Below are 23,154 nucleotides of genomic sequence, written 5' to 3' on the forward strand. Positions count from 1 at the left end.
GTTGTTCCGAATCAGAGATCGGAGTCCTTCTTCCAAAATAAATAATGATTCAACTTTTCTTTTTAACCTGCATAACAAAAAGGTATTACGGCAAAAAAAAACATATAGTGGGAAACTTCCTCCTGTACTGGGACTTCGAAAATATCCCACAACGGAAAAGAAAAATCTTCCCCTAATAACTACCTTTTCCTCCACATTAGCCCGAGCTTAGTGGGAGAGGTTAGAAATGTTGCAACTAGGCCCCTGACCCAAACTTTTGTAGGGATAGGTCGGTGATCATTTGTGCAATATACAATCCTCCAAGCTCGAGCTTGCAGAAAGCTACTATGAGAGGTTGTCATGGTAGCCTAGTTTTATGATGGGTCCTTTGAATGATCCCTCCCTATGGTAGCTTAGATTTATGATAAGCCCTTAATGAGGTGGTTTTTGGCTTTCCACAAGCTATCATTATCGTTGCTCAGATTTATGACAAGTTCTCAATGAGGAGGTTTTTGACTTTCCACGAGCCCTCATTCACTCTGGTAGCTCGTATTTATGATGAGCCCTCAATGACATGGTTTTTGACTTTCCACGAGCCCTCACTCATTATGGTAGCTTAGATTTATGACGAGTCCTCAGTGAGGTGGTTTTTCACTTTTCACGAGCCTTCACTATTATAACTTGGATTTATGACGAGCCCTTAATGAGGTGGTTTTCGAATTTTCACAAGCCCTCACTATTGTAGCTTAGATTTATGACGAGCCTTTAGTGAAGTGGTTTTTGACTTTCCACAAGAATCTTGTTCGTCGGCTGGGGAAAATGCAAAAGTCTTGTGACCTCCTCCTCGTCCAAGAACGCTGCCCTTGAGGATATGAAGGTGGGGCACTTTAACCTAGGCTTCCTTTCCCCCTCCTTCTTTTGTGCAATATAAGGAGTGTACCTTCGTTCAATCCTTCTTGGCGTTGTCTAGCCTATGACTTCTGGTTTCCTTGTGGTTTCTCACCTCTGCTATCATGCACTTCTCTTATACCCTTTTCCGCTGCAGTTTCCTCCTTCATAGCTTGGCTAGAGTCCGAGTCGGGGATTTGAGAAGAGATTCACTAAAAGAATTCGCCCGTAGTCCCTTCACGAATGCTCTCACCAACATTCCCTCGTTTGGTTCTACTAATCTCATGCTAAGATTGCATAATCGATTCAGAAAGATTTTGAGTGGCTCGTCAATTCTCTGCTTGACGTTGAACATATCTGCCATCTCTAAGGACTTTGCCCGGATTGTCGCAAACCATTATAGGAACATTTGAGTCTGCTAAAGACTATGCAAACATTTTTGCAATAGACAACATCACTTCCTCCTGCGATCAACATTTGGGCCCGGAAAGGCTTCAAGTGTATCTTAGGGTCTGACTCCCCTGAGAAGGAGGAGACCTTTGGCAATACGAAGTTATGTGGCTTTTTCCATGACCTAGGCGAGAATGGATGACTTTCGTTGCAACTTATGTGTGGGTCATGAGTTCACCCTTTCCCCTTGATGATCGTGCATTCACCACCTTATCTCCTTGTTGGTTTTTTGGAGCAGCTCTTGTTGGCGAAGAGCCTCGCCCAAGCGTTGGCGAGATTCCTTTACTTCCTTTCTTAACTGCTCGAACTCTTGCTTGACTTGTTGCTGGAGTTGTTCACGTTCAACCCTAACCTAAGCTCTCTCCTTTTTGATTTCCCGCCTCAATCTCCCTTTGCAGTTGTGCCTAGTCGGCCTCGACCTTAGCATTATCTTCCTTCGTCCTTTGGTGGATAGCCTCATTCTCTTTCCTTAGGTTCTTTATGCCCTGCATGACCTGTTGGATAGCAGTTCCATCCATGCTCATGTCCTAGGTAGACCTTATGGCCATGAGATCTTTGTAAGAGATGCTTTGGGATCAGGTTTCACGAAGACCCCACAATGGACGCCAATTGTTCTAGACTGGAGATGAAGATCCCCTTCCATAATGAATAATGATTCAACTTTTCCTTATAACCTGAATAACAAAAAAGTACTAAGGCTAAAAAGGTCATCTTCCTTTGGCCAAAGGGGCCTACTATTTATTTATATTAAAAAACATATACAAAGCGCAACGAATCTTTGATTATAGAGAGATATTTCCCCCTAAATTGGGACCTCAAAAATATTCCATAACGGAAAAGAAAAATACCCACCTAATAACTACCTTCTCCTCGATGTCGGCTCGAGCTTAGTAGGAGAGGTTGGGAGTGCTGCAACTAGGCCCACCCCCTTTCCTAGCTCAAACTTTTGTAGGAGTAGATCGATAAGCATTTGTACATTACAATAGTTTTTAAAAAAATAATTCAATATAATCGTTACTATTAACAATTCAGTTAACAATATTATAAAGAGCAAAACTAAAATTATGAAATATATACACTAGAGAAAGAATCATCTATATATAAGTATAAAAAAAAGTTAAATTCTCTTTATATATAATTATACATCGGTATATATATATATATATATATATATATATATTAATCTTTAATTATGTTGTAATTATATTAGGGCCTATCGTTACAAAGAAGGAAGGAGAAGTAGGATGAAGAGATGTACTAATATTTAAAGAAAAAGTCTCAAATTTAACTAATTTCTATTTTTATCCTCGAGAAACTAAAATGAAATTTGTTGTAACCTAATCAATTATGTTGTACATATACAATTACGTTGTGAAAATATTATATGTTCTAAAATATGATTTGCATAATTATTCCACATTTATTAATTAGATATTTTTTATAATAACAAATAATTAAAAATAGAAAATACAATTACTAATAAAAAATAAAGTAATTTTAATTTTTATTATATTTCTTTTAATTAAAAAAATTTCATCTTTATACTTTTTATACTCACTCAATATTACTTAAAAAAAATAAAACTCGATTCATCTTGGAATTATTTAGTAAATTAAATAATAAAATTGTAGGAATACTACACAACTTTTAACACGAGAAAACTGGTAAACAAAGTATAGATGTTTCATGTAAAAATTTAAATTTAAAATATATAATAACTGGAGTTGAGTTTTTCTGTTGAGTTTTTTTAATAACATAAAAAAAAAACAATAAAAATCCACACTCTAATAATTATAACTTTCGGCATAAAAACAATTAAAGACAGTGTCATGACTCACGATGACAAAATCTAATCATCTCACACTTACATGTACGTAGGGTTAAGCCTTTAATAAATTTGGAAACAATTGATTACTTTTTTATGTTCAAATCTGATTAGTTCGCAATCCAAACTACCTTTGCCTTGTTATCACTTTTGATTTATAGGCAACTGGCAGACAAAAATAGAATAAAAATCTGAATTATAAAGTTGATTATATTAGAGAGAGAAAATGTCTCCAAAATTTTAAGTTAACATTTATTCTGTGTACACAATTTTTTACACTAGAAAATATCTGATGAAAAAAATAGCAAACTTTTTTTAATTTATAAATAATTTTCTTCGGAGTAAAAAATTAAAATTTGTTTAATTAAACTAAAAATGAGTAATTAAATTGCTTTTGGAATAACCTGCAGGGAGAAAGGGGCCCACACTGTAACGCACACACTATTCTCATTTCTGACACTCTACACACAAACCGCAATAACGTTTCAACAGCTTATGACTCACTTCGTCACTCCTCAACTCGTCCGAGTCACGCCCTTCATTCATCACTCCAAACATCTCCTCGCAACATCAATTTCTTGTTTCCAAACCCTCTCTTTCCCCCAATTCTCTACCAAAACCTCCGCCCTCGCCCACTGCCGAACGCACTCTCCACTTCGCCCGGCGATGGACGCGCAACCGCCGGAATCCGCCGCCTCGGGCGAGGACTTCGTCCACGTCCCGGATCTGAAGATGGAGAGTCTGTCTGAGAGCATGGTTCGAATTGACGAGCCTTCCGACGCCGACGCTGCTCCCTCTGCGTCGGATGACGCGCCGGATTCCGATCGCCGTCAGGTCACTCTCCCAGAGGAACTATCCAGAAACGTTCTCGTCCTCTCGTGTGAGTCTGCCGCCGAAGGCGGTGTCTGCGACGTTTACTTGGTCGGAACCGCTCATGTCTCTGAGGTATTGGTTCGGGTCGTTCAGAATCAGGTTTTAGGTTTCGTTATGCTGTACATTGTCACTATGTTCAACGAGAGCGAATGATTAGGGATTGTTTTATTTTATTTTATTCTCTATTTGTTTCAATCGGAACTGTTAGTCATTTTTACAGAGGATGCGTGACCGTATTTTACTTCATCGTATCAATTCTAGTAGTTGTAATAAGAAGTACAGTTGTTGAATTGCTCGGAGTTTAAAATTGACGCTGAATTTTGTGTAGGAATCAAGCAGAGAAGTTCAAGCTATAGTGAATTTTCTTAAACCGCAGGTTTTGTTTCTCTTTTGAACTTACTAATACTTGGCTGATGGATTGATCCTTCAGTTGCATGATTGCTTGCTCTTGATTTCATGATGCCCCTTGAATTTTTTGATTTTTAGTGATGTAAACCTGTGGCCGACCTTTGTTTTGTTACAGGCTGTCTTCCTAGAGTTGTGCTCCAGTCGTGTTGCTGTGCTTACCCTTCAAAATCTCAAGGTTTCTATCCTTTTAAATTGTTGTTTTGTACATTCCCTTTGTCCTTTAGTCCGTTAATTGTTGGAAAGTGGCTTAATTGTTGTCACGGCTAGCCTCCCAACTTTGACCACTTTTGGGAGTTGTCGTAATTTTAACTTGGAAGGTTTTATGGTTTAATCCCGCATGGTAGGGTTTAGTGAGACCCTAAATCCAATTTCTAAGAGTATCAACCTGTCCCTCTGACCACTATAATTGGTAACTTATGTGCGGAAGTTGCAAGTGATGTGATGTATTTGATGTTCCAATTTGTAGGGTGTGGCGGCATTCTTTAGTTCCATATTAGATGAGTGGATTGCTCGAAAGATAAAGTATCTGGCTGTGTAATTGTATGGCTTACTTGGTGTTTCACTGAAGGACGAAACACACATAGAAACTCATTTTACCTTGATGATTTAAACCTTTTAGCTGTCAACTTACGAATAGTTTAGTTTGTTTTTCCTTTTTCTTAAAGTAGAAAACAATCATCTCTTAAAGAAATAAACTTATAATTGTAATTATTGTTGTTCAATTTTCCACATGCCTTCTCCAAACATACCGTCAACTAATTTGGTTGATTCTATCATATTAATCTGGTTCTCCTTCAGTTGTTTGTATGATTATTGACTTTGCTTCTTCCAGGTACCCACTGTGGGAGAAATGGTTACAATGTTGAAGAAAAAACATAACATGTTTGAAGTGCTTTATGGCTGGTTCCTTGCCAAGGCAGGTTTCTAGGCAACCATATCTATCATCCTTTTATAGGCTTTCAATCGTCTATCTTTCATTATCCAATAATGCTATGTTTCTCATATATCCTGCTATTAAGTTTTGGACAGATTGCTAGTAAACTTGAGGTCTTTCCTGGCTCTGAGTTTCGTGTGGCATATGAAGAAGCCATCAAGTATGGTGGCAGAGTGATACTTGGTGATCGGCCTGTACAGGTGGGATGAGTTTTTCATTTTAATATGTTGGAGGCAGAGAAACTTTATACTCTATTGATGTAAAATATCTCTGAATAATAAAGAGTCATGTTTTTTACACTTATTTCTAAAAGTTAAATTTATAGAATTGCAATTATATTGTAATGAATTATTCATTACAATATCTTGGACTCTGGTGTTCTTGAGAATAAATTCATGTTGCATAATCACTAGAAAGCCTTGTAGTATATTGAGTGACTGGAAAGTAACTCTGTATTCATTTTGTCCAAACAGGGGAGATTCTGTGTTATAAAGAAGTTCCTTATCTCATTTTTCCAGCATATTTGTAAATTAGAATACCCTTCTTCCAATGCCTAGAACCCATGACCACTATGTAACACAGCAGCATTCTCCAAGCTTACCGCTAACATGTTCATTATATTGGAGAAAAACCTTTATTTTTTCTGGAGTCCTGAATCTATTAAAAATACTTGCTGGAAAAGGTTCAATGGCTATTCATTACACTTTCAAATTATTTCTATAAGCATGGGAGAAATACTGGCATGTTCTAAATTAGATTAATATGTTCAACATGTACTATTTTATTATGTGAGCTTTCAACTTGGTTTAATTGGCATGAAGAGCCTCTTTTTTGTGTATTAATGGATTCTGATTTTCATTGATACAGATTACATTAAGGAGAACATGGAGTAAGATGCCACTTTGGCATAAAACAAAACTGTTATACTCTTTACTTTTCCAGGCAGTTTTTTTACCCAGCTCTGATGATCTTAACAAGATGGTAAATTTTATAATCCTCATGTACTAGTGATAAGTTTGAATGTTAGTGTTTGTTCTATTTAGTTCTTGTCTATATCCTAACTTGGGTTTGCTTTCTTCAGCTGAAGGAAATGGATGACAGTGACATGCTAACTCTGGTTATACAGGAAATGAGTAAGGAGTTCCCAACTTTAATGGAGACTCTTGTGCATGAACGAGATCAGTAAGTAGCATTGCACTTAATATCAATTTATTCATTCATTTATTGCTTCTATTACTTGTCACCTGCTTCCCGTACTCTATAGAGATGCTTTGGTTAACACTTTTCGCCCCACTATGTTACCATTTAGCACAGGGGTTCTTATTGGAGGGTGTCTTGGTTCTGTTATTGACATGCATATTCTTGTCACCCTGATGATCTGAAATTCAATACCATGGAGGCATGGACCTTTTACCCTGAGTGCTTTTTTTGCCTAGAATATGAGAAACCTTTTAATGAATCATATTTTGGAGATTCTTTTCAGGGGATACTATCTATATGCCTTTCAAGTAGTAGTACAACTGGCAGTGGTGGAGCTAGATGAGAGTATAATATCATTAATGTTTGTGTGAGGCCATGCATTAGAAGTGAAAATTACGAAACAATTTTTTTGCAATATTTTATATTTTGAAGAAATTCTAGTGGGGGCTATTTGGCACCAGAGCATTCTGTTGAGCTAAATGATATGCCTCTTAACAGATATGATCTACAGTATATTATCGTCCCTAGCATCGTCAGGGATCAACCATTCTCGGGAGAAATATTCTCATTATCTATGATTATGGACAATATGCATATCATTGAAGAATTAGTGCATATGACTTTCTTTTATCTCATTCTCAGAAGTCGGAATTACATGTTTTAGTAAGAACATGATCCAACTTGAATAAAATAAGACATGGCCATAATTCTATGCTCTGTCCTCTGGTGGTGTTAATATAAAAACTTTGGTATGCCTTTCATGTTTTTGATAACTAGAATGTACTTGTAATCTCTACAAACGTGCAGTCGCTTCCCCCAATATTTAGTTAAAACTAGACCATGTGGTGAGGAGAGACTGACTGAGTAAACGGTTGCATCGAGGGTGACTGCCCGTTCAATAGACCGTTTGCTGTAAGTTTTACATGATTTGACTTTCATCCATCCAGGTACATGTCCTCCACATTATTAAAAGTGGCGAGTGAAAATAGCTCAGTTGTTGCTGTTGTTGGAAAGGGTCATTTACAGGGAATAAAGAAGCATTGGAAGCAACCTGTCGTGGTGGGTGAACATTTAATTATTTGTGTGGTATAATCGGCAATTTATAAGTATTTTTATCACAAAATTGTATAACCAGTCATATGAACCGGATTTTTCCCCTTATATTGCAATATCTTTCCAAAATCATATAGTTATGCTTTTGTTATTCATTGTCAGATTTTCTTACTTCAATTCACAACGTTTTCTGTTAGCAGATGAAGGATCTCATGACAGTTCCATCTGTTGAACCAGCTGTATCTGCAATAAGAATCGTGGCATCGGTTGGTGTTGCCGTGGCTGGCGTGGCCATTATATCAGGAATCTATCTTTCATGCAAGAAATAACTTTCCTATAAGAGATGCCGCATCCACAACAATGTTGATGTAGGAATTGAAACATGCAACAGTTGAGTCAACCATCAACAAAGTTGATGCAGAAGCTATTTAGCCCTTTTTTCGGATGAAGAATAACAATTCTTGTTGAACTTTTACATAGAAATCATGTTAATTACAACACTAATACATATACTCAGTCAGATAGTTCCATTTTAACAGGAATCCAAGGGAGATAGAAAATGGTCTAATTACAAATTTTTATTCATGCGCATATAACTGTTGGTAATAAACAATAGTGATTCTAAATAATATTTCGTAGAATACAAAAGTATATGTACCGAACAAGTATTAAATGATTAACAATTTTATTGTCAAGAACGTCAAGTAAAATGGAAACAGAGAATTGAAATATTATATAATATATTTATTTCTTTTCATTCATTAGAGAACTCAAATTATGAAAGGAGAGAGATAGATAAATGAAAATAGGTGGAGTAATCTTTCCAAAATTTGAGTTAAACTTATCTCACAGATTATAACCAAATTTATTGCGGGCAAAATCTCGAATTTTCGAATTTCTAATTTATAAAAAAGGTTTAATATTTTCTTTTTCAATTTATTTCTAACTTCATTGAAAATATCAATTTCGCACTAAATTTATGAAAAAAATAATGAATGTGGTCCTTTTTCTTATTGTTACCTTATTTCTAATCTATTTGATATTGTTTTGAGAAGGATATTATTTGAGAATTGGACATTGTTCTTTGTAATGGATATTACTTAACAATTTGAGATTGTTTTCTGAAGAGAGAATTAATTAGGCACCGAAAATTAATTATGAGAGACAAACAATCGGTGAAGTTGATCGGTGAGATATTTAGCCTCTCGTATAATTCTCGTATAAAAGATACTAAAAGTTTTGAGGACCGAGATGATAAATAATCTCTCTTATAATCTGGTTATACAAGGTGAGATTGATTAATATGATTGGTAAATGAAACCTGTGTTTTTGTTGTACTCTCACAGAATATTGCGTAAAACATAAAATGTGAAAAGAAGGAATTATCACTCTCTGTTTTATTGAATGAACAAACGTGACAAATATATAACCTTACACAACAATAAAGAAACTGAAAAATAAAAACTGCCTTGGCCAACTACTTCCTAATAACATATAACTTGTTCAAATTATCACTGTTCACAAAAATAAGAAACATATAACTCACTAAGGAACCATGTAACTCACTAACACGCTTTTGGTACTGTGCTTTGATCCTACTGCAATTATGCTTTGTATTGTATCGAAGAAAAAATAATTAGTTAGTAACAAGTCTTTGGAGGGATCCGTGTATAAATAGAAAGACATCTCTCTATCTTTCTTATTATGTCAGACATTACGGAAAGAGACTAAAAACTTATTCAAACTAACAACCTCCCCTCTATAGTAGCAACAGCTAGAGTTTTATTCAAAATATCTAATAACTTGCGTCTCACCTGCACTGCTAATGGCTCTCTTCCGCAATCGCACTCGCACTCGTACTGCCACCCACGCACCCTTCATTGATCGTTCCATACCTCTCATTTCAACATCAAATTCTCTGCATCATGTTTCAACACCTTATGACTCACTTCATCACTCGCACTCGCAGTCAACTCGTCCGAGTCACGCCCTTCATTCATCGCCCTAAATCTCTCCTCGCGCCCCCAATTTCTTGTTCCCAAACCCTATCTTCCCTCCAATTCTCCACCGATACCTCCGCCTTCTCCCACCACCCGATCAGGCTCCCGGAGGATCTATCCAGAAACGTGACCGTCCTCTCGTGTGAGTCTTCAGCCGAAGGCGGCGTCTGCCACGTTTACTTGCTCGGAACCTCTCATGTCTCTAAGGTATTGGTTCTGGTCGTTCGGAATCAGGTTTTATTTTATTTTATTTTATTCTATTCTGTATTTGTTTCTATCGGAACTGTTAGTGTCATTTTGTAAGAGATGTATGACCGTGTTTTTACTTCATCTATCAATTCTAGTTGCTTTTTAATAATAAGTACAGTTAGTTGGTGAAGTGCTGAGATTGTAAAATGTATGCCTAATTTTATTGCAGGAATCAAGCAGAGAAGCTCAGGCTATAGTGAAATTTCTGAAACCGCAGGTTCTGCTTCTCTTTTGAACTTACTAATGCTTGGCTGATTGATTGATCATTGACTTGCTTAATTGGTGGCTCTTAGTTTCATGATGTCCCTTCCTGACATTTTGGATTTTCAATGATGAAACCCTGTGGTCGGCATTTTTGTTTGTTGCAGGTTGTCTTCCTAGAGTTGTGCTCCAGTCGTGCTTCAATTCTTACCCGTAAAAATCTCAAGGTTTTTATCCTTTAAAATTATTGTTTTGTAATTATTGTATCATTTCCTTTGTAGTTTGGTCTGTTAAATTATTGCCTTGTCACGCCTAGCCTACCAACTTTGACATCTTTTGGTAGTTACCGTAATTTTAACTTAGAAGTTTTGTGGTTTAATTCCACATGGTTTGGTTGAGTGAGACCCTAAGTCCAATTTCTAAGACTATCAGCCTTACCCCGTTACCAGCCCAATTTGTAATTTAAATACATAAGTTGCAAAGTCAGAGGAAATATTTCTCTATTCCAAATTCCAATTTGCAAGGAGTGCCGGCATTCTTTTGTTCCATATTAGATGAGGAGATTGTTTGAAAGATAAAGTATCAGATGGCTGAATAATTGAATGGCTTACGTGATGTTTCACTGAAGGACGAAACACGCATAGAAGTTCATTTTACCTTGATGATTTCAACCTTTTTTGCTTTCAACTTGTGAATAGCTTAGTTTATTTTCCTTTTTCTTAGGAGAAAATAATCATCTGTTAAAGCAATGAAATGATAATTGTAATTGTTGTTGTTTAATTTTCCACTTGTCTTATTCAAATCTAGTAACTAACTTCTTCGATTCCATCATATTAATCTGGTTCTCATTCAGTTGTTTGTTTGTATGATTATTATTTTTTTATTCTTTCAGATACACGTACCCACTGACGAAGAAATGGTTACAATGTTGAAGAGAAAACATCACATGTTTGAAGTACTTTATGGCTGGTGCTGTGCCAAGGCAGGTTTATTGACAATCATGTCTCATCCTTTAATAGGTTTTCAATTATCACTCTCTGAACGTTCAATAAATATCTTGTAATTTACTCCTTAAGTTTCTGACAGAGAGCTAGTGAGCTTGATGTCCTTCCTGGAAATGAGTTTCGTGTGGCATATCAAGAAGCCATCAAGTATGGCGCCAAAGTGATACTTGGTGATCGCCCTATACATGTGAGATGAGTTTTCATTCTAATATGTTGAATGCGGAGAAAATTTCAACTCTATGATGTAAAATATTCCTCTGAACAATAAAGAATGTACTTGAATGTGTTGCTCGCATAATAGTATTATTCATTACATTAAGCCAGTGTGTTAAACAGAGGAATATTTTGTATGCTTTTCTCTTGAAGTTAAATTTTTAGTATTGCAAGTATATAGTAATGCATTATTCATTAGAATATCTTGGACTTTTGCAGTTCTTGAGAGTATATTCATGTTGTATCATGGCTAAAAGGCCTTGTAGAATATTCAGTGTCTGGAAAATAACTCAATTTCCAAACAGGGGCATTCTGTATGTTATGAAGAAGTTCCATATCTCATTTTGCTAGCAAATTTGCAAGTCAGAATACTCCTTAGAAAAGGAAAGAAAAGTAAATTTGTTGTTATAGTGACTAGAACCCATGACAACTATGTAACATAACAACATTCCTCAAACTTACCTCTAAGTCATCTATTCTATGTGATAAAACTTTTTTTTTTTTCTGGCTGGAGTCCTTGATCAATTAAAAATACTTACTGTAAAAGGTTTAATGCATATTAATTACTCTTTTAAATTGTTTCTATATGCATGGGAGAACTTTGGGCCTGTTCTAAATTAGGTCAATATGTTCATCATGTACTATTTTATGATGTGAGCTTTCAACTTGGTTTAACTGGATTGAAGAGCCTTTTGTATTAATGGGTTATGATTTCGATGGAGACAGATTACACTCAGGAGAACATGGAGTAAGATGCCACTTTGGTATATACTTAAATTGTTATATTTTAAACTTTTCTGTCGACAACATTTTCCCATCTCTGGTGGTTTTAAGAAAAAGGTAAATTTCATAATCCTCATGTACGAGTTATAGATCTAATAGTGTTTGTGCTTTGAATTTCTTGTCTATATCCTAACTTGGGTTTGCTTTCTTCAGCTGACATGCTAACTCTGATTATACAGGAAATGAATAAGGAGTTTCCAACTTTAATGGAGACTCTTGTGCATGAACGGGATCAGTAAGTTGCGTTGCACTTAATATCAATTTACTGTTTCACTTATTGCTTCTATTACATGTCACCTGCTTCCCATACACTTTCGAGAATGCTTCAGTTAACACTTGTCACACGACTCACACCATTATGTTACCATTTAACACAGGGTTCTTGGTGGAGGGTGTCTTGGATATGGTTCTGGTATTGACATCTTGTGCATATTCTAGTCACCCAAATGATCTGAAATTCAATACGATGGAGGCATGGACCTTTTACCCCAAGTGCCTTTTTTTGTCTCAGATCGTAGGATATGGGAAACCTTCTAGTCAATCATATTTTGGAGATTATTTTCTGGGAATACTATCTATATATGCCTTTCAAGTAGTAAACCAGGGAATGGTGGATTTAGATGAGAGAAGAATATTATTAATGTTTAAGGGAGGCCATGCATTAGAAGTGAAATTTAAAAAACAAAATTATAAAATATTTTATATTTTCAAGAAATTTTACAGGGGGGCTATGTAGCACCGGAGCTTTCTGGTGAGCTAAATGATATGCCTCTTAACAGATACCATCTACAGTATATTTTAGTCCTTAGCATCACAAGGGGATAAAACTATTTTCCAAAAAAAATGTTGTCATTATCTATGATTATAGACTATATGCATATTAGTGAAGAAATTAGTGCAAACAACTTTCCTCTATCTCTTGTGCTCAGAAATCGGAACTATATGTATGATAAAGAAGAACGTTATCCAACTTGAATAAAATGAAACTTGGCCATAATTGTCTGAAATAGTGGTATACTCTGCTCACGGGTGGTGTGGAGGATATTTGGTTAAAATTAGACCATGTGGTGTGGAGAGACTGCAAATGAATTTTAAACTTTGTAGTACTACAAAGGGTAGCATCGAGGGTGACTACACGTTCAATTGACCATTTTCTGCGTCAAAAGTTTATTTATAATTGAGTTTATAAATTTTACATGATTTGAGTACATCCAGGTACATGTCCTCCACATTATTAAAAGTGGCGAGGGAAAATAGCTCAGTTGTTGCTGTTGTTGGAGAGGCTCATCTACAGGGAATAAAGAAGCATTGGAAGCAACCTGTAGTGGTGGGTGAACATTTAGTTATTTGTATGATATATAGTAATCGGCTATTTAGAAGTATTTTTATCACATAAATGTATAAGTGGTCTGAAATGGATTTTCTTCCTGTATTTTGCAATATCTTTCCAAAGTCATCCAATTATGCTTTTATTATTCATTGTCAAATTTTCTTCAATTCACCTCGTTTTTCTTTTCAGATGGAGGATCTTATGACAGTGCCATGAGCTATATCTACAATAAGAATCTGACATCATGCATCTATCTTCATCCATAAAATAACTTTCGTAGGAGATGCTGTCATCCTGAACTGAACGTGGGTTTAGGAATTGAAATGTGTTACAGTTCACGTATGCTATTTAATCCTATTTTCGTATCAAGAATAACTATTTTCTTTAAGCTTTGCCTAGAAAATCAAATTCCAAGCTCAATGCGATTACCGATGGGAAAGGATGGTTTTCATTTAAGCTTTTGATGTAATTAGATGAATGGAGATGATAAAACTGTTAACACTAAATTCATCAACACATCCTCACTTCCATTCATGGATACTTCACTATCTTTTAATTTTTTTTTTCTTTTTTTTTATAAATACAAAAGTTCATTTTAATTATGGCCATTTTACTTCTAGGTTGTGAATTGGTAGTTATTGATATCAACCAATATTTTTCCTCCACCCAAGCATGCTAAGAAAGAGGTCATGCAACAGCGGTAAAGTGAGTGAAAAGATAGATTAGGATTATAAATGTACGTAAATTTTGCAACGAATATTAGGTAAATACTTTTAATGAACGTTTGCAGATAATAAATACAAATATTTTTTTATTATTTACTAGTTGATAAAGTGGGTATTAATATCATGATATTTTTAACATGCTCATATCTATAATCCTTTAATTAATATTTATTGATAGTATTTTTTTTTCTTGAGTGTTAAAGAAAAGAATCAAGTAATAAAAAATAATATCTTTAGCGACAGAAATATTAACTATTGAAAAATTATTTAAAAATTGATTTTATACATATTTAAAATATTAACCATTAAATCTATGGAATTAAAATAATATTTAAAAAATTGTTTTTCTTTTTAATGTATATGCGATTAATACAAATTTATTTTAGAAAGATTAAATTTAATCAATATTTTATCATACAATTTTATTTGAACTTGAATTATTTGATAAACTTTTCTAAAAATATTAATATATAGTTAGATTTATTTTATTAATCGGTTAAATCAATTACTTTTCATTTTTTTTTTTGTTTTCTTTTTTCTACACGTACAACATATCGTTTCTATCCTCACTCCCATCCAAACAAAGTCTAAAAACTAAGCAAAAAGACTCATTTCAATTATTGTAAAATTATCAAATAAATAATTTCAATAGACTATTTGATTTAACATGTACATTTATTGTTGCTGAAGAACAATATATGTGACATTCCATTTAATAAAAAACTTCTAATAAATAAAATATCACATGATATAATATAATAGAGCAAAAGACAAGAAGTATACTAGAATCAACCATTAGAGTTATTCAAAATATACTAGATAAACATAAGGACCATGGATGCATAACAATCCAATAAACATACTAAGACATAAAAGTTTTGTAAAAGATTGCTTAACAGAGCATAGAAGACATAAGACAAGTTCTTTAAAAGATGCTCAGAAAAAAAAGCATATATCTAAATCGTCTACTCTAGACAGCAACGTCTTTACCATCCCGATGATCAACAGATATCTCCTCATCTACTCACACCAACATTGGTGATCATTGCAAAAAGAAAACACAACAAGAAAGTATAACACAAAAGAAGGGTAAGCTAGTGAAAATAATTTAACAGATAAATAAACAAGTTAGGAAACACAAGTAACATGTGATAGTAAACAATAGAAGACTTTCTAACTCGATTATCCATATACATTACATGCACTTGTGGTGGTCTTTACTGCTCTGCAGAGTCATTGCCAATAAGTTTCACCCTACCACACACAAGATAAATCCATGATCATCTAAGGCCATTATCTTGCCTTAGGACCTCCTGCTACTCTCACTACATAAACCATTCTACTCTATATTATTTTGAATGATCATTAGAGTGTTAGGATGTAACCTTACTTAAATCCATAAGTCACTACAGACACTATATTACTACTAAAGAAAGTTCTCCATGAAACCCTCACATGATTCACATGTTATCTCATGCCACACATCGAGTCCAGCCTCAAAAGTATTGCATTATACATGCATAGCCTCACTTCGTGCTGTTTTAGAAGGGAATTCAATCAACACAAATTCAGTCAGAGGATTAAAACAAATCTACACCATTCTTGCTTAGACTAGAAGTTCTCGTTCAATCGATAGGGTCTTCTCGCTCAAACTAGAAACTTCTTGCCTGAACAAGAACTCAAACAAAAAGCATAGCGTAAATCTGCGAGTTCTTGCCTAAGCTAGACTTTCTCGCTTAGGCGAGACTGTTCTCTCTTGGACGAGAATTCTCGCTTAAGCAATAACTCGAATAGAAATAAAGGTGAGTCTTCTACTATTCTCGTTTAGGCTAAAGATTTTTCACCTAGGCAAAAATAACAGATTCTCACCTGCTCACACATGTAAAAAAAATAAAAATAAAAAATATCCAAACAACACGTAGTTCATTCCCCATACAATATAAACATCAATCAACATTTTAAAATACGATTCAAGACTAAAACAAGTAAAAAATATTTCGAAATCTGTAAGAACCGTAGCTTCCCTTACCTCAACGATACTAAACTTGCCGAGAAAGAGTCCTAAACAAAAAACAACCTAGTTTTCCCCTTTTTGAGTTGAGATAAGAGTAGTTTACCCTATCCACGTTTTTTTATCGATGCGCAAGGCAGATATCTCCTCAGCACTTCCAAAAATTGTCTCTGCTCATGAAATGGTTGAGTGAGAAAGGAGAACAATAGCTAGGAAGGGGAGAAAAGTTGAGAGAAAAGGTGGTGAGGAAGTTGAGAGGGTTTTGGAAGATTGGACTGACTTTACCTTCTTTTTACTAGCACATATATTAAAAAAGAAATAGGTTTTACAATATACCAATAAAACTTGTAAAACACACTTAACAAAAATCTTTACCAATAACTAATATACATTTAAGTATTAGTTACCTACTATCCGATAATTATAGGTAGTATATTTAAGTATTAAAGATGAAATTCAACTAATAAAAAATAATATCTTGAGAAAATATTAATTATTAAAGAATTATTTAAAATTTGATTTTGTATAGGTTAATATTTTTATTTAAATCTATGAAATTAAAATTACTTTTTAAGAATTTATACGCAATTCATTTAATATTCTTTTAGAAACACTAAATTACTTCACATCAATATTTTATTATACAATTTTTATTTGAACTTTACTTTAAAATTAAGTTTTATCTGAGTTTATATTTTAAATATTTGTTTTAGGTAAAAATTTAAATTTATTTAAATAATTATAACTTTCTTCTTTCCTAAATATATACTTTAATTATTCCAATAAATCAATCAAATAAATTACAAACTTTTTCATTTACTTTTTCTCAACTAAAACGATCTCACTTTTTATTTTCTTTTTTTTTTTCCTACCATTTCCTCAATCCAAAATAAAATATTGTACAATACATCGTTTCTATCCTCTCTTCAATCCAAACAAAGTCTAAATTAAGCAAAAGGACTCTCATTTCAATTATTATAAAATTGTCACATAATCATGTTGCATGAACGAGATCAGTAAGTCCTATTATACTTATTATCAATTTTATTAATTCATATATTGCTTCTATTTACCTATCACCTGCTTCCCATGGGTTCTTGCTGGAGGGTGTCTTGGTTTTGTTATTGACATGCATATTCTTCTCACCCTAATCATCTGAAATTCATACAATGTTTTGGTTCTTTTTTTCATATATGAAGGATCTTATGACAGTTCCATATGTTGAACCAACTGTGTTTGCAATAAGAATCGTGTTATCTATTAGTTTTTGCAATAAGAATCTTGTCATCTACAACAACTTGATGTAGGAATATAAACATGCAACACTTGAGTCAACCATCAATCATCCTTTCTCGTATCAAAAATAACATTTATTTTTTAATTTTTAGATTTAATTATTTATTTGATCTCATGTTTTCATCCAAAAAAGTCAACTTGGTTCTTCATTTTTTTCAGTCTCAATTTGGTTTCGATTTGCGAAAATTGATGCAAGTTGGTCTTAATCTGTGAAAAAATGATGCAATTTCGTGTTTTTCGTTAAATTTCATGACACTAATCAAGAATTTTTAATCAAAGTTGAAGACCTTAATAATGATGATTTGTTTTGTTAATGCAATTAATATAATCCTAATATTAAATTTAGTGAAAAATCGTTTCAATAAATTTAACAAAAATAATAAAATTGCATCAATTTTTAAAAAGATTGGAATGAATTGCATAAATTTTTAGAAATTTGAACTAAATTGAGACTAAAAAGAAGATTTGAGTATATTTTTGACAAAAATATAAATAAAATGTGTAATTAAACCTAAATTTTATTTAGAAATTATGTTAATTACAACGCTAATACATACTTCGTTAGATAGTTTCCAAGGAGATAGAAATTACAATTTTTTATTCTTGCGCATATAAATATTGGGAATAAAAATAATACGAAGAATACAAAAGTATATGTATAGAACAAGTATTAAATATTTATTTCTTTTCATTCATCGAAAAACTCATGAGTTATGCAAAGAGAGAGAGAGAAATGGAAATAGTTGGAGTATTATTTCAAAAATTCGAGTTAAACTTATCTCTCAAATTGTTAACCAAATCTAATGTGAGCAGAAAAACGAGTTTTCAAATTTCCAATTTAGAAATAAAAAGGTTTAATGGTTTTTTATTTGTCCATTTTCTTCAATTTATTTCTAATATCATGGAAAATATTAATATGGGAATAAATTTATTAAAAAATACTTGATGTGGCCGTTTTTCTTAATGTTACTGGTTTTTAATGGGAGAGTGAGTCATGACTCAGTTTTATTTTGTTTTCAGGAGGGTATTATTTAAGTATTGGACATTGTTATCTATGATGGATATTAATTAAGTATTTGAGATTGTTTTCTAAAGTGAAGCTTAATTAGGCATTGAAAATTGATTACGAGAGACAAACAATTGGTGAAGTTGGTTGGTGAGAATAAGATACGATTTTGGGAGAATACAATGACAATGGTAAAACCTCTCGTATAATGCTCATATAAAAGATGCTACTAGGGTTTAATTGTTCTGATGGTGTGGATGAAGAAATTTGTATGGGTGCAGGAAGCAACATCTAAGATGCTAAAGTTTGAAGGACCCAGATGATAATTAATATCTCTTATATGCATTATATATCTTGGTTATACAAAATGTGATCGATTCATATATTGTTGTATAAATGAGAAACCACTTATATGGTAAATGAAACCTGTGACTTCGTTGGACTCTCCCAGAATATGCGTAAAAGATCAAATGTAGTGGTCACTTGGTAGATGGATTTCAGGGAGAGGGAGTGAATGAGTTTGAGTGGATTTGAGAATAAATTGTCTGTTATCTTTTTTAAGGTATTTAGAGGTGATACCGAGTAAATTTGAAAGTAAAATTTGTGAGATTTTGTGAGTGATTTGAGTGATGTTATAAATTAAAAAATAAATATTTTAATAGAAATAATAGATAGATTACCATATTGTCCTTTATATAATAAGTAATATAAATTGGTATTTGTATAAGTTATAATTATTTTGTTATTTTTTTACTATTAAAATTGAAAAAATAAATTATAAAAGTTAATAAAATAATATGTTTTTTGATGATATATTTTAATAATGTTTCGAAACAATGAAACAATGGAGATTGAATATTCATAAAAGTGGGATCAAATCCCTCTCCAATTTACATACATGGATCGATTCCAACAAATATGGGATTGAATCCCTTCTAATGGTAACATACCTCATGGATTATCAGCTTTGCAATACACCTGAGTACTCTTCAAACATCCCCTTTTGAATTCCGTAATCTTTGGTACTTCCAATATACAGTAAAGTGAGAAATATAAAAAATTATAAAGGTTAATTTAGTAAATGCAAGATGTTTCTCTTTAAATCTGTTCAACCAAGAGGGATGAAAATTTGGATCTCTTCTCCAAATTCATCGCAGCACATCAACAATAATCTGCAGAAACGAACATAGTATCACTCGTAGTCCCATCCGCGTCTATAGTAAATATGAAGAAACGAACATAACCTAACCTAAGAAGGAATTCTCACCCTATGTTTTATTGAAAGAACAAACATGACATAAATAACTTTACACAACAATAAAGAAATTGAGAAATAAAAGTTGCCCATGCCCACTAATCTACTATATGATTAGGAAAACAAATACTAAGAAAAATCCATAAATACCCTTACTTATATTTTTGATAATTGTGCGTTTTTATGGTTTTCTTGTCATTCCCTTTTCTGTTTTTAAATTTATCATAATACCCTTCTTCCTTCTTAGGTTTTTTTCTTTTGTACTTTTACTATTACTGTCTATGTGCTTACCAGTGACACTAGGAATAAACAGTCAGGTCGGGTCAGGCACAAATAGTATGTATATGCAACCCTTCGCACAAAAAGAAAAGAATCCACCTACTACCTGTCCATTTATCTGTCAGGTACCCATTTAAAAAATATCTGCGAGTATTTAAAAACTCACGAGTATCCGTAAATACCCACAAATATCTAAAAAAAGATGTTTTATAAATTTTTAAAATAAAATTTAAATAAAATTAAAAATATATATATAATTAAATTAGATTTAATATAATAAAATATAAATTAAATTTAAATTTAAGTTAGATTTAATCTAATAAAATATAAATTGAATTTTAATTTTAATTAAATTTAACTTAATAACGGATACCCGCAAGTATGAATAATATAATACCCACATCCAACCTATTTATAAATGAATTTTTAAAATATCCACTACCAGTTATTCACATATATCAATTATCTACCACGGATTTTACATGCGGATACCTCCGGATCCAGTTTTATTTTTCATTCCTAAGTGAAACTACATAGATGATAGATTAAATTGACATGGCTCTTGTATTACCCGCCTCTGTCCTTTAAATTATTGCTTTGTAACTATTGTATCGTTTCCTTTGTAGTTTGGTCGGTTAAATTGTGTCACGCTTAGCTTGCCAACTGTGACCTCTTTTGGTAGTTCCCATAATTTTAACTTGGAAATTTTGTGGTCTAATTCCACATGGTTTGGTTGAGTGAAACCCTAAGTCCAATTTCTAAGACTATCAACCTTACCCTTTTACCAGCCCAATTTATAATTTAAATACATAAGTTGTAAAGTCAGAGGAAATATTTGGCTATTCCAATTTCCAATTTGTAGGATGTGCCGGCATTCTTTTGTTCCATATTAGATGAGGAGATTGTTTGAAAGATAAAGTATCAAATGATTGAAATTAAACCTTTAACAGCCAAATTTGTAATTTAAATATTTCAGTTGTTTGTATTTTTTTTTTATTGCTTTTTCCACATACAAGAACTCACATTGAAGATAAGTTGAATGTTGAATGTGGATGAATATTTCAACTCTCTGTTGATGTAAAATGTGTTGTTCACATAATACCTTATTCTCTACATTAAGCTAGTGTGTTCAAGAGAGGAATATTATTTACGCTTTTCCCTTGAAGTTAAATTGACAGAGTATTGCATGTATATAGTAATGTATTATTCGTTGGAATATGTTGGACTTCTGGTGTTCTTGAGAGTATATTCATGTTGCATCATGGCTAGAAGGCATCCTAGAATATTCAGTGACTTTAAACTAACTCTATTTCCAAACAGGGGCATTTTGTATGTTGTGAAGTTCCATGCCTGATTTTGCTAAGAAATTTGTAAGTCAGAATACTCTTCTTAGAAAAGGAAAGTTATACGGTTCACTTTTCCATGGTGATTTTAACAGATTGGTAAATATCATAATCCTTTAGACTAGTGATAAGGTTGAATACATACATTCTTAAATTAATTCTAAAAACTTCTGTTAGAAAATTCCTTTCTATTTCTTTATCTTCTTACTCTTACCAAAACATTAATTATAGATCTGTTCATAAAGTGAATGCTTAAAAGAAATATTACCTGTGCATAACTTAAATTTAGTACTTTACTTAGTACAGAACGTATGTGAGTGATTGATATTTTACTGTACAAGGTATAATTGTTGATTTTAATTTTAGTGTTTTGTAAGTTAAACCAACGTATTGATGGAAAATAAATGGAATTATTAATCGAGTTCTCAGTTAGTAATCTGCATACTAATTCTTTATATTTTCTTACTTAAGGAAAACTTTAAATAATGAAATGTTGGTAAAATACTGGGTTAAAAAGAGATATTATCCGTGTAGAGTTTAGTTTTGAAATAGAACTGCCTCTGTAATTCTACAAATATTTTCTACATTTCAACACCAACATCATCTTGAATTTGATCTTACATATCTAGTTCCACCGGAAATGTTATAGAATGTTTGACAAAATCAATATCAAATTGCTAGTGAACATTCACTCATCGAACAAACTTCAAAAACAGGAGAAGGTTTATAATAGATTATCAAACAATCTAGACAAAAATTTCAGAATGTTATCATAGATTTCAAGCAACACGATAATAAACAAACAATAAACAAACAAAAAATAATCTACACAAAATAAAATCCATGGCCTCAGTGTGTGTAACAATCAGATCATTGATACAAATCTCACTGAAATCCGCTAAGATATTGAAATTATCATCACAAGCCAAAAAAGGTCTCAGTATACAGAAAACTAATGAAAATATAAAGACTAAAATATCATTAAGTAAAAAGTTGTGAACTTGGTATGCTCAGACAGCCAAGGGTTTGATAATCAATTTCTGAGTATATTCCCAGATCAGAAACTCTAGTCCACAAAATTGTCTCTTCATAGCACACAATTCAAATTACAAAATCAAATGTCAATTTCACAAACACAAAATTTGTGTATACTGATGATTTGAAATATGATCAACTGCAATCACAATCATCCAATTAAAAGTAAAATTTACCTATATAATCAAATACTATCATAATTAAATTACCATTTTCTGATCTAAAGTACCTATACAATCAACTTCAATCATTATTAAACTAAATTTTCTTCTGATTTGATTTGAAGTAACAATGTTGGTGGCGTTTCCAAGACCAAATGGTACGACGATGAAACCATCAATCAGGATGACCACATCATTAATCTAGCGTCCGAGCCATTATACCAGAAGGAACCACATATCCCCCGGAATTGGTAATGGACGCAATACAAAACCGCAAAACAATGATCCTAACTGTCCCTAATACTAAAGGATCTGCATTCACTCAAATGATGTTCCTAATGTATAAAAATAATATCTAATTATGGTACTCAGTGGAAGGAGAAGTCGTTAAATTGAAGGCTCACGGCGAAACCTTTCGGTTACGTCCACTGCCCAAAAACACTAAAGTGTTTCATCTCATCATAGCACCATTAACATGCCCATTAGTACTCAATCACTATCATGCATTACCTATTTAACAAAACCCATCAATTCTTGAAACAAATGTTAAAACAATCAAACAATGGCTTCAGTGTGTGTAACAATCAGATCATTGATAAAAATCTCACTGAAATCCGCTAAGATAATTAAATTATCATCATAAGCCAAATTAT

At 32.9% G+C, this 23,154-nt stretch overlaps 2 protein-coding genes and 5 non-coding genes across 9 annotated transcripts; 2 read left to right on the forward strand and 5 right to left on the reverse strand.

The window, feature by feature from the left end:
* The first annotated feature begins 3,617 nt into the window (after nucleotides 1-3,617).
* LOC114169882 (uncharacterized) lies at nucleotides 3,618-8,189 on the forward strand. Its single transcript, XM_028055261.2, has 9 exons — nucleotides 3,618-4,087; nucleotides 4,344-4,391; nucleotides 4,539-4,598; nucleotides 5,256-5,339; nucleotides 5,453-5,557; nucleotides 6,225-6,338; nucleotides 6,439-6,539; nucleotides 7,505-7,616; nucleotides 7,811-8,189. Exons 1-9 carry the CDS (start codon nucleotides 3,638-3,640, stop codon nucleotides 7,937-7,939), a joined length of 1,203 nt encoding a protein of 400 aa, XP_027911062.1. The 5' UTR covers nucleotides 3,618-3,637; the 3' UTR covers nucleotides 7,940-8,189.
* Nucleotides 8,190-9,307: 1,118 nt separating this feature from the next.
* On the forward strand, nucleotides 9,308-13,998 carry LOC114169804 (uncharacterized). Of its 3 annotated transcripts, XR_014986640.1 has the most exons (10): nucleotides 9,308-9,817; nucleotides 10,029-10,076; nucleotides 10,228-10,287; nucleotides 10,953-11,046; nucleotides 11,151-11,251; nucleotides 12,004-12,117; nucleotides 12,240-12,295; nucleotides 12,438-12,532; nucleotides 13,276-13,387; nucleotides 13,580-13,607. XR_014986640.1 is itself a non-coding variant. In XM_085669432.1 (9 exons), exons 1-9 carry the CDS (start codon nucleotides 9,536-9,538, stop codon nucleotides 13,604-13,606), a joined length of 894 nt encoding a protein of 297 aa, XP_085525558.1. In that variant the 5' UTR covers nucleotides 9,310-9,535; the 3' UTR covers nucleotides 13,607-13,998. The 3 variants fall into 3 exon arrangements, 1 of the variants encoding a protein (XP_085525558.1); XR_014986639.1 differs by having other exon boundaries at nucleotides 12,438-13,387; nucleotides 13,580-13,998; XM_085669432.1 differs by lacking the exon at nucleotides 12,438-12,532 and having other exon boundaries at nucleotides 9,310-9,817; nucleotides 13,580-13,998.
* An 8,151-nt stretch (nucleotides 13,999-22,149) lies between these two features.
* On the reverse strand, nucleotides 22,150-22,233 carry LOC114170953 (small nucleolar RNA R11/Z151). Its single transcript, XR_003601304.1, has one exon. It is a non-coding gene; the product is annotated as a small nucleolar RNA R11/Z151 (small nucleolar RNA).
* Nucleotides 22,234-22,307: 74 nt separating this feature from the next.
* LOC114170948 (small nucleolar RNA Z157/R69/R10) lies at nucleotides 22,308-22,405 on the reverse strand. Its single transcript, XR_003601299.1, has one exon. It is a non-coding gene; the product is annotated as a small nucleolar RNA Z157/R69/R10 (small nucleolar RNA).
* A 224-nt stretch (nucleotides 22,406-22,629) lies between these two features.
* On the reverse strand, nucleotides 22,630-22,754 carry LOC114170959 (small nucleolar RNA snoR80). The gene has a single exon (XR_003601309.2). It is a non-coding gene; the product is annotated as a small nucleolar RNA snoR80 (small nucleolar RNA).
* Nucleotides 22,755-22,864: 110 nt separating this feature from the next.
* LOC114170955 (small nucleolar RNA Z152/R70/R12) lies at nucleotides 22,865-22,970 on the reverse strand. The gene has a single exon (XR_003601306.1). It is a non-coding gene; the product is annotated as a small nucleolar RNA Z152/R70/R12 (small nucleolar RNA).
* A 94-nt stretch (nucleotides 22,971-23,064) lies between these two features.
* Nucleotides 23,065-23,148, reverse strand: LOC114170950 (small nucleolar RNA R11/Z151). The gene has a single exon (XR_003601301.1). It is a non-coding gene; the product is annotated as a small nucleolar RNA R11/Z151 (small nucleolar RNA).
* Between the last annotated feature and the right edge of the window lie 6 nt (nucleotides 23,149-23,154).

Source organism: Vigna unguiculata, chromosome 11 (genome assembly GCF_037176805.1).
Source record: "Vigna unguiculata cultivar grain cowpea cultivar isolate G323 ecotype 2 chromosome 11, ASM3717680v1, whole genome shotgun sequence".
NCBI classification, from domain to species: domain Eukaryota; kingdom Viridiplantae; phylum Streptophyta; class Magnoliopsida; order Fabales; family Fabaceae; genus Vigna; species Vigna unguiculata.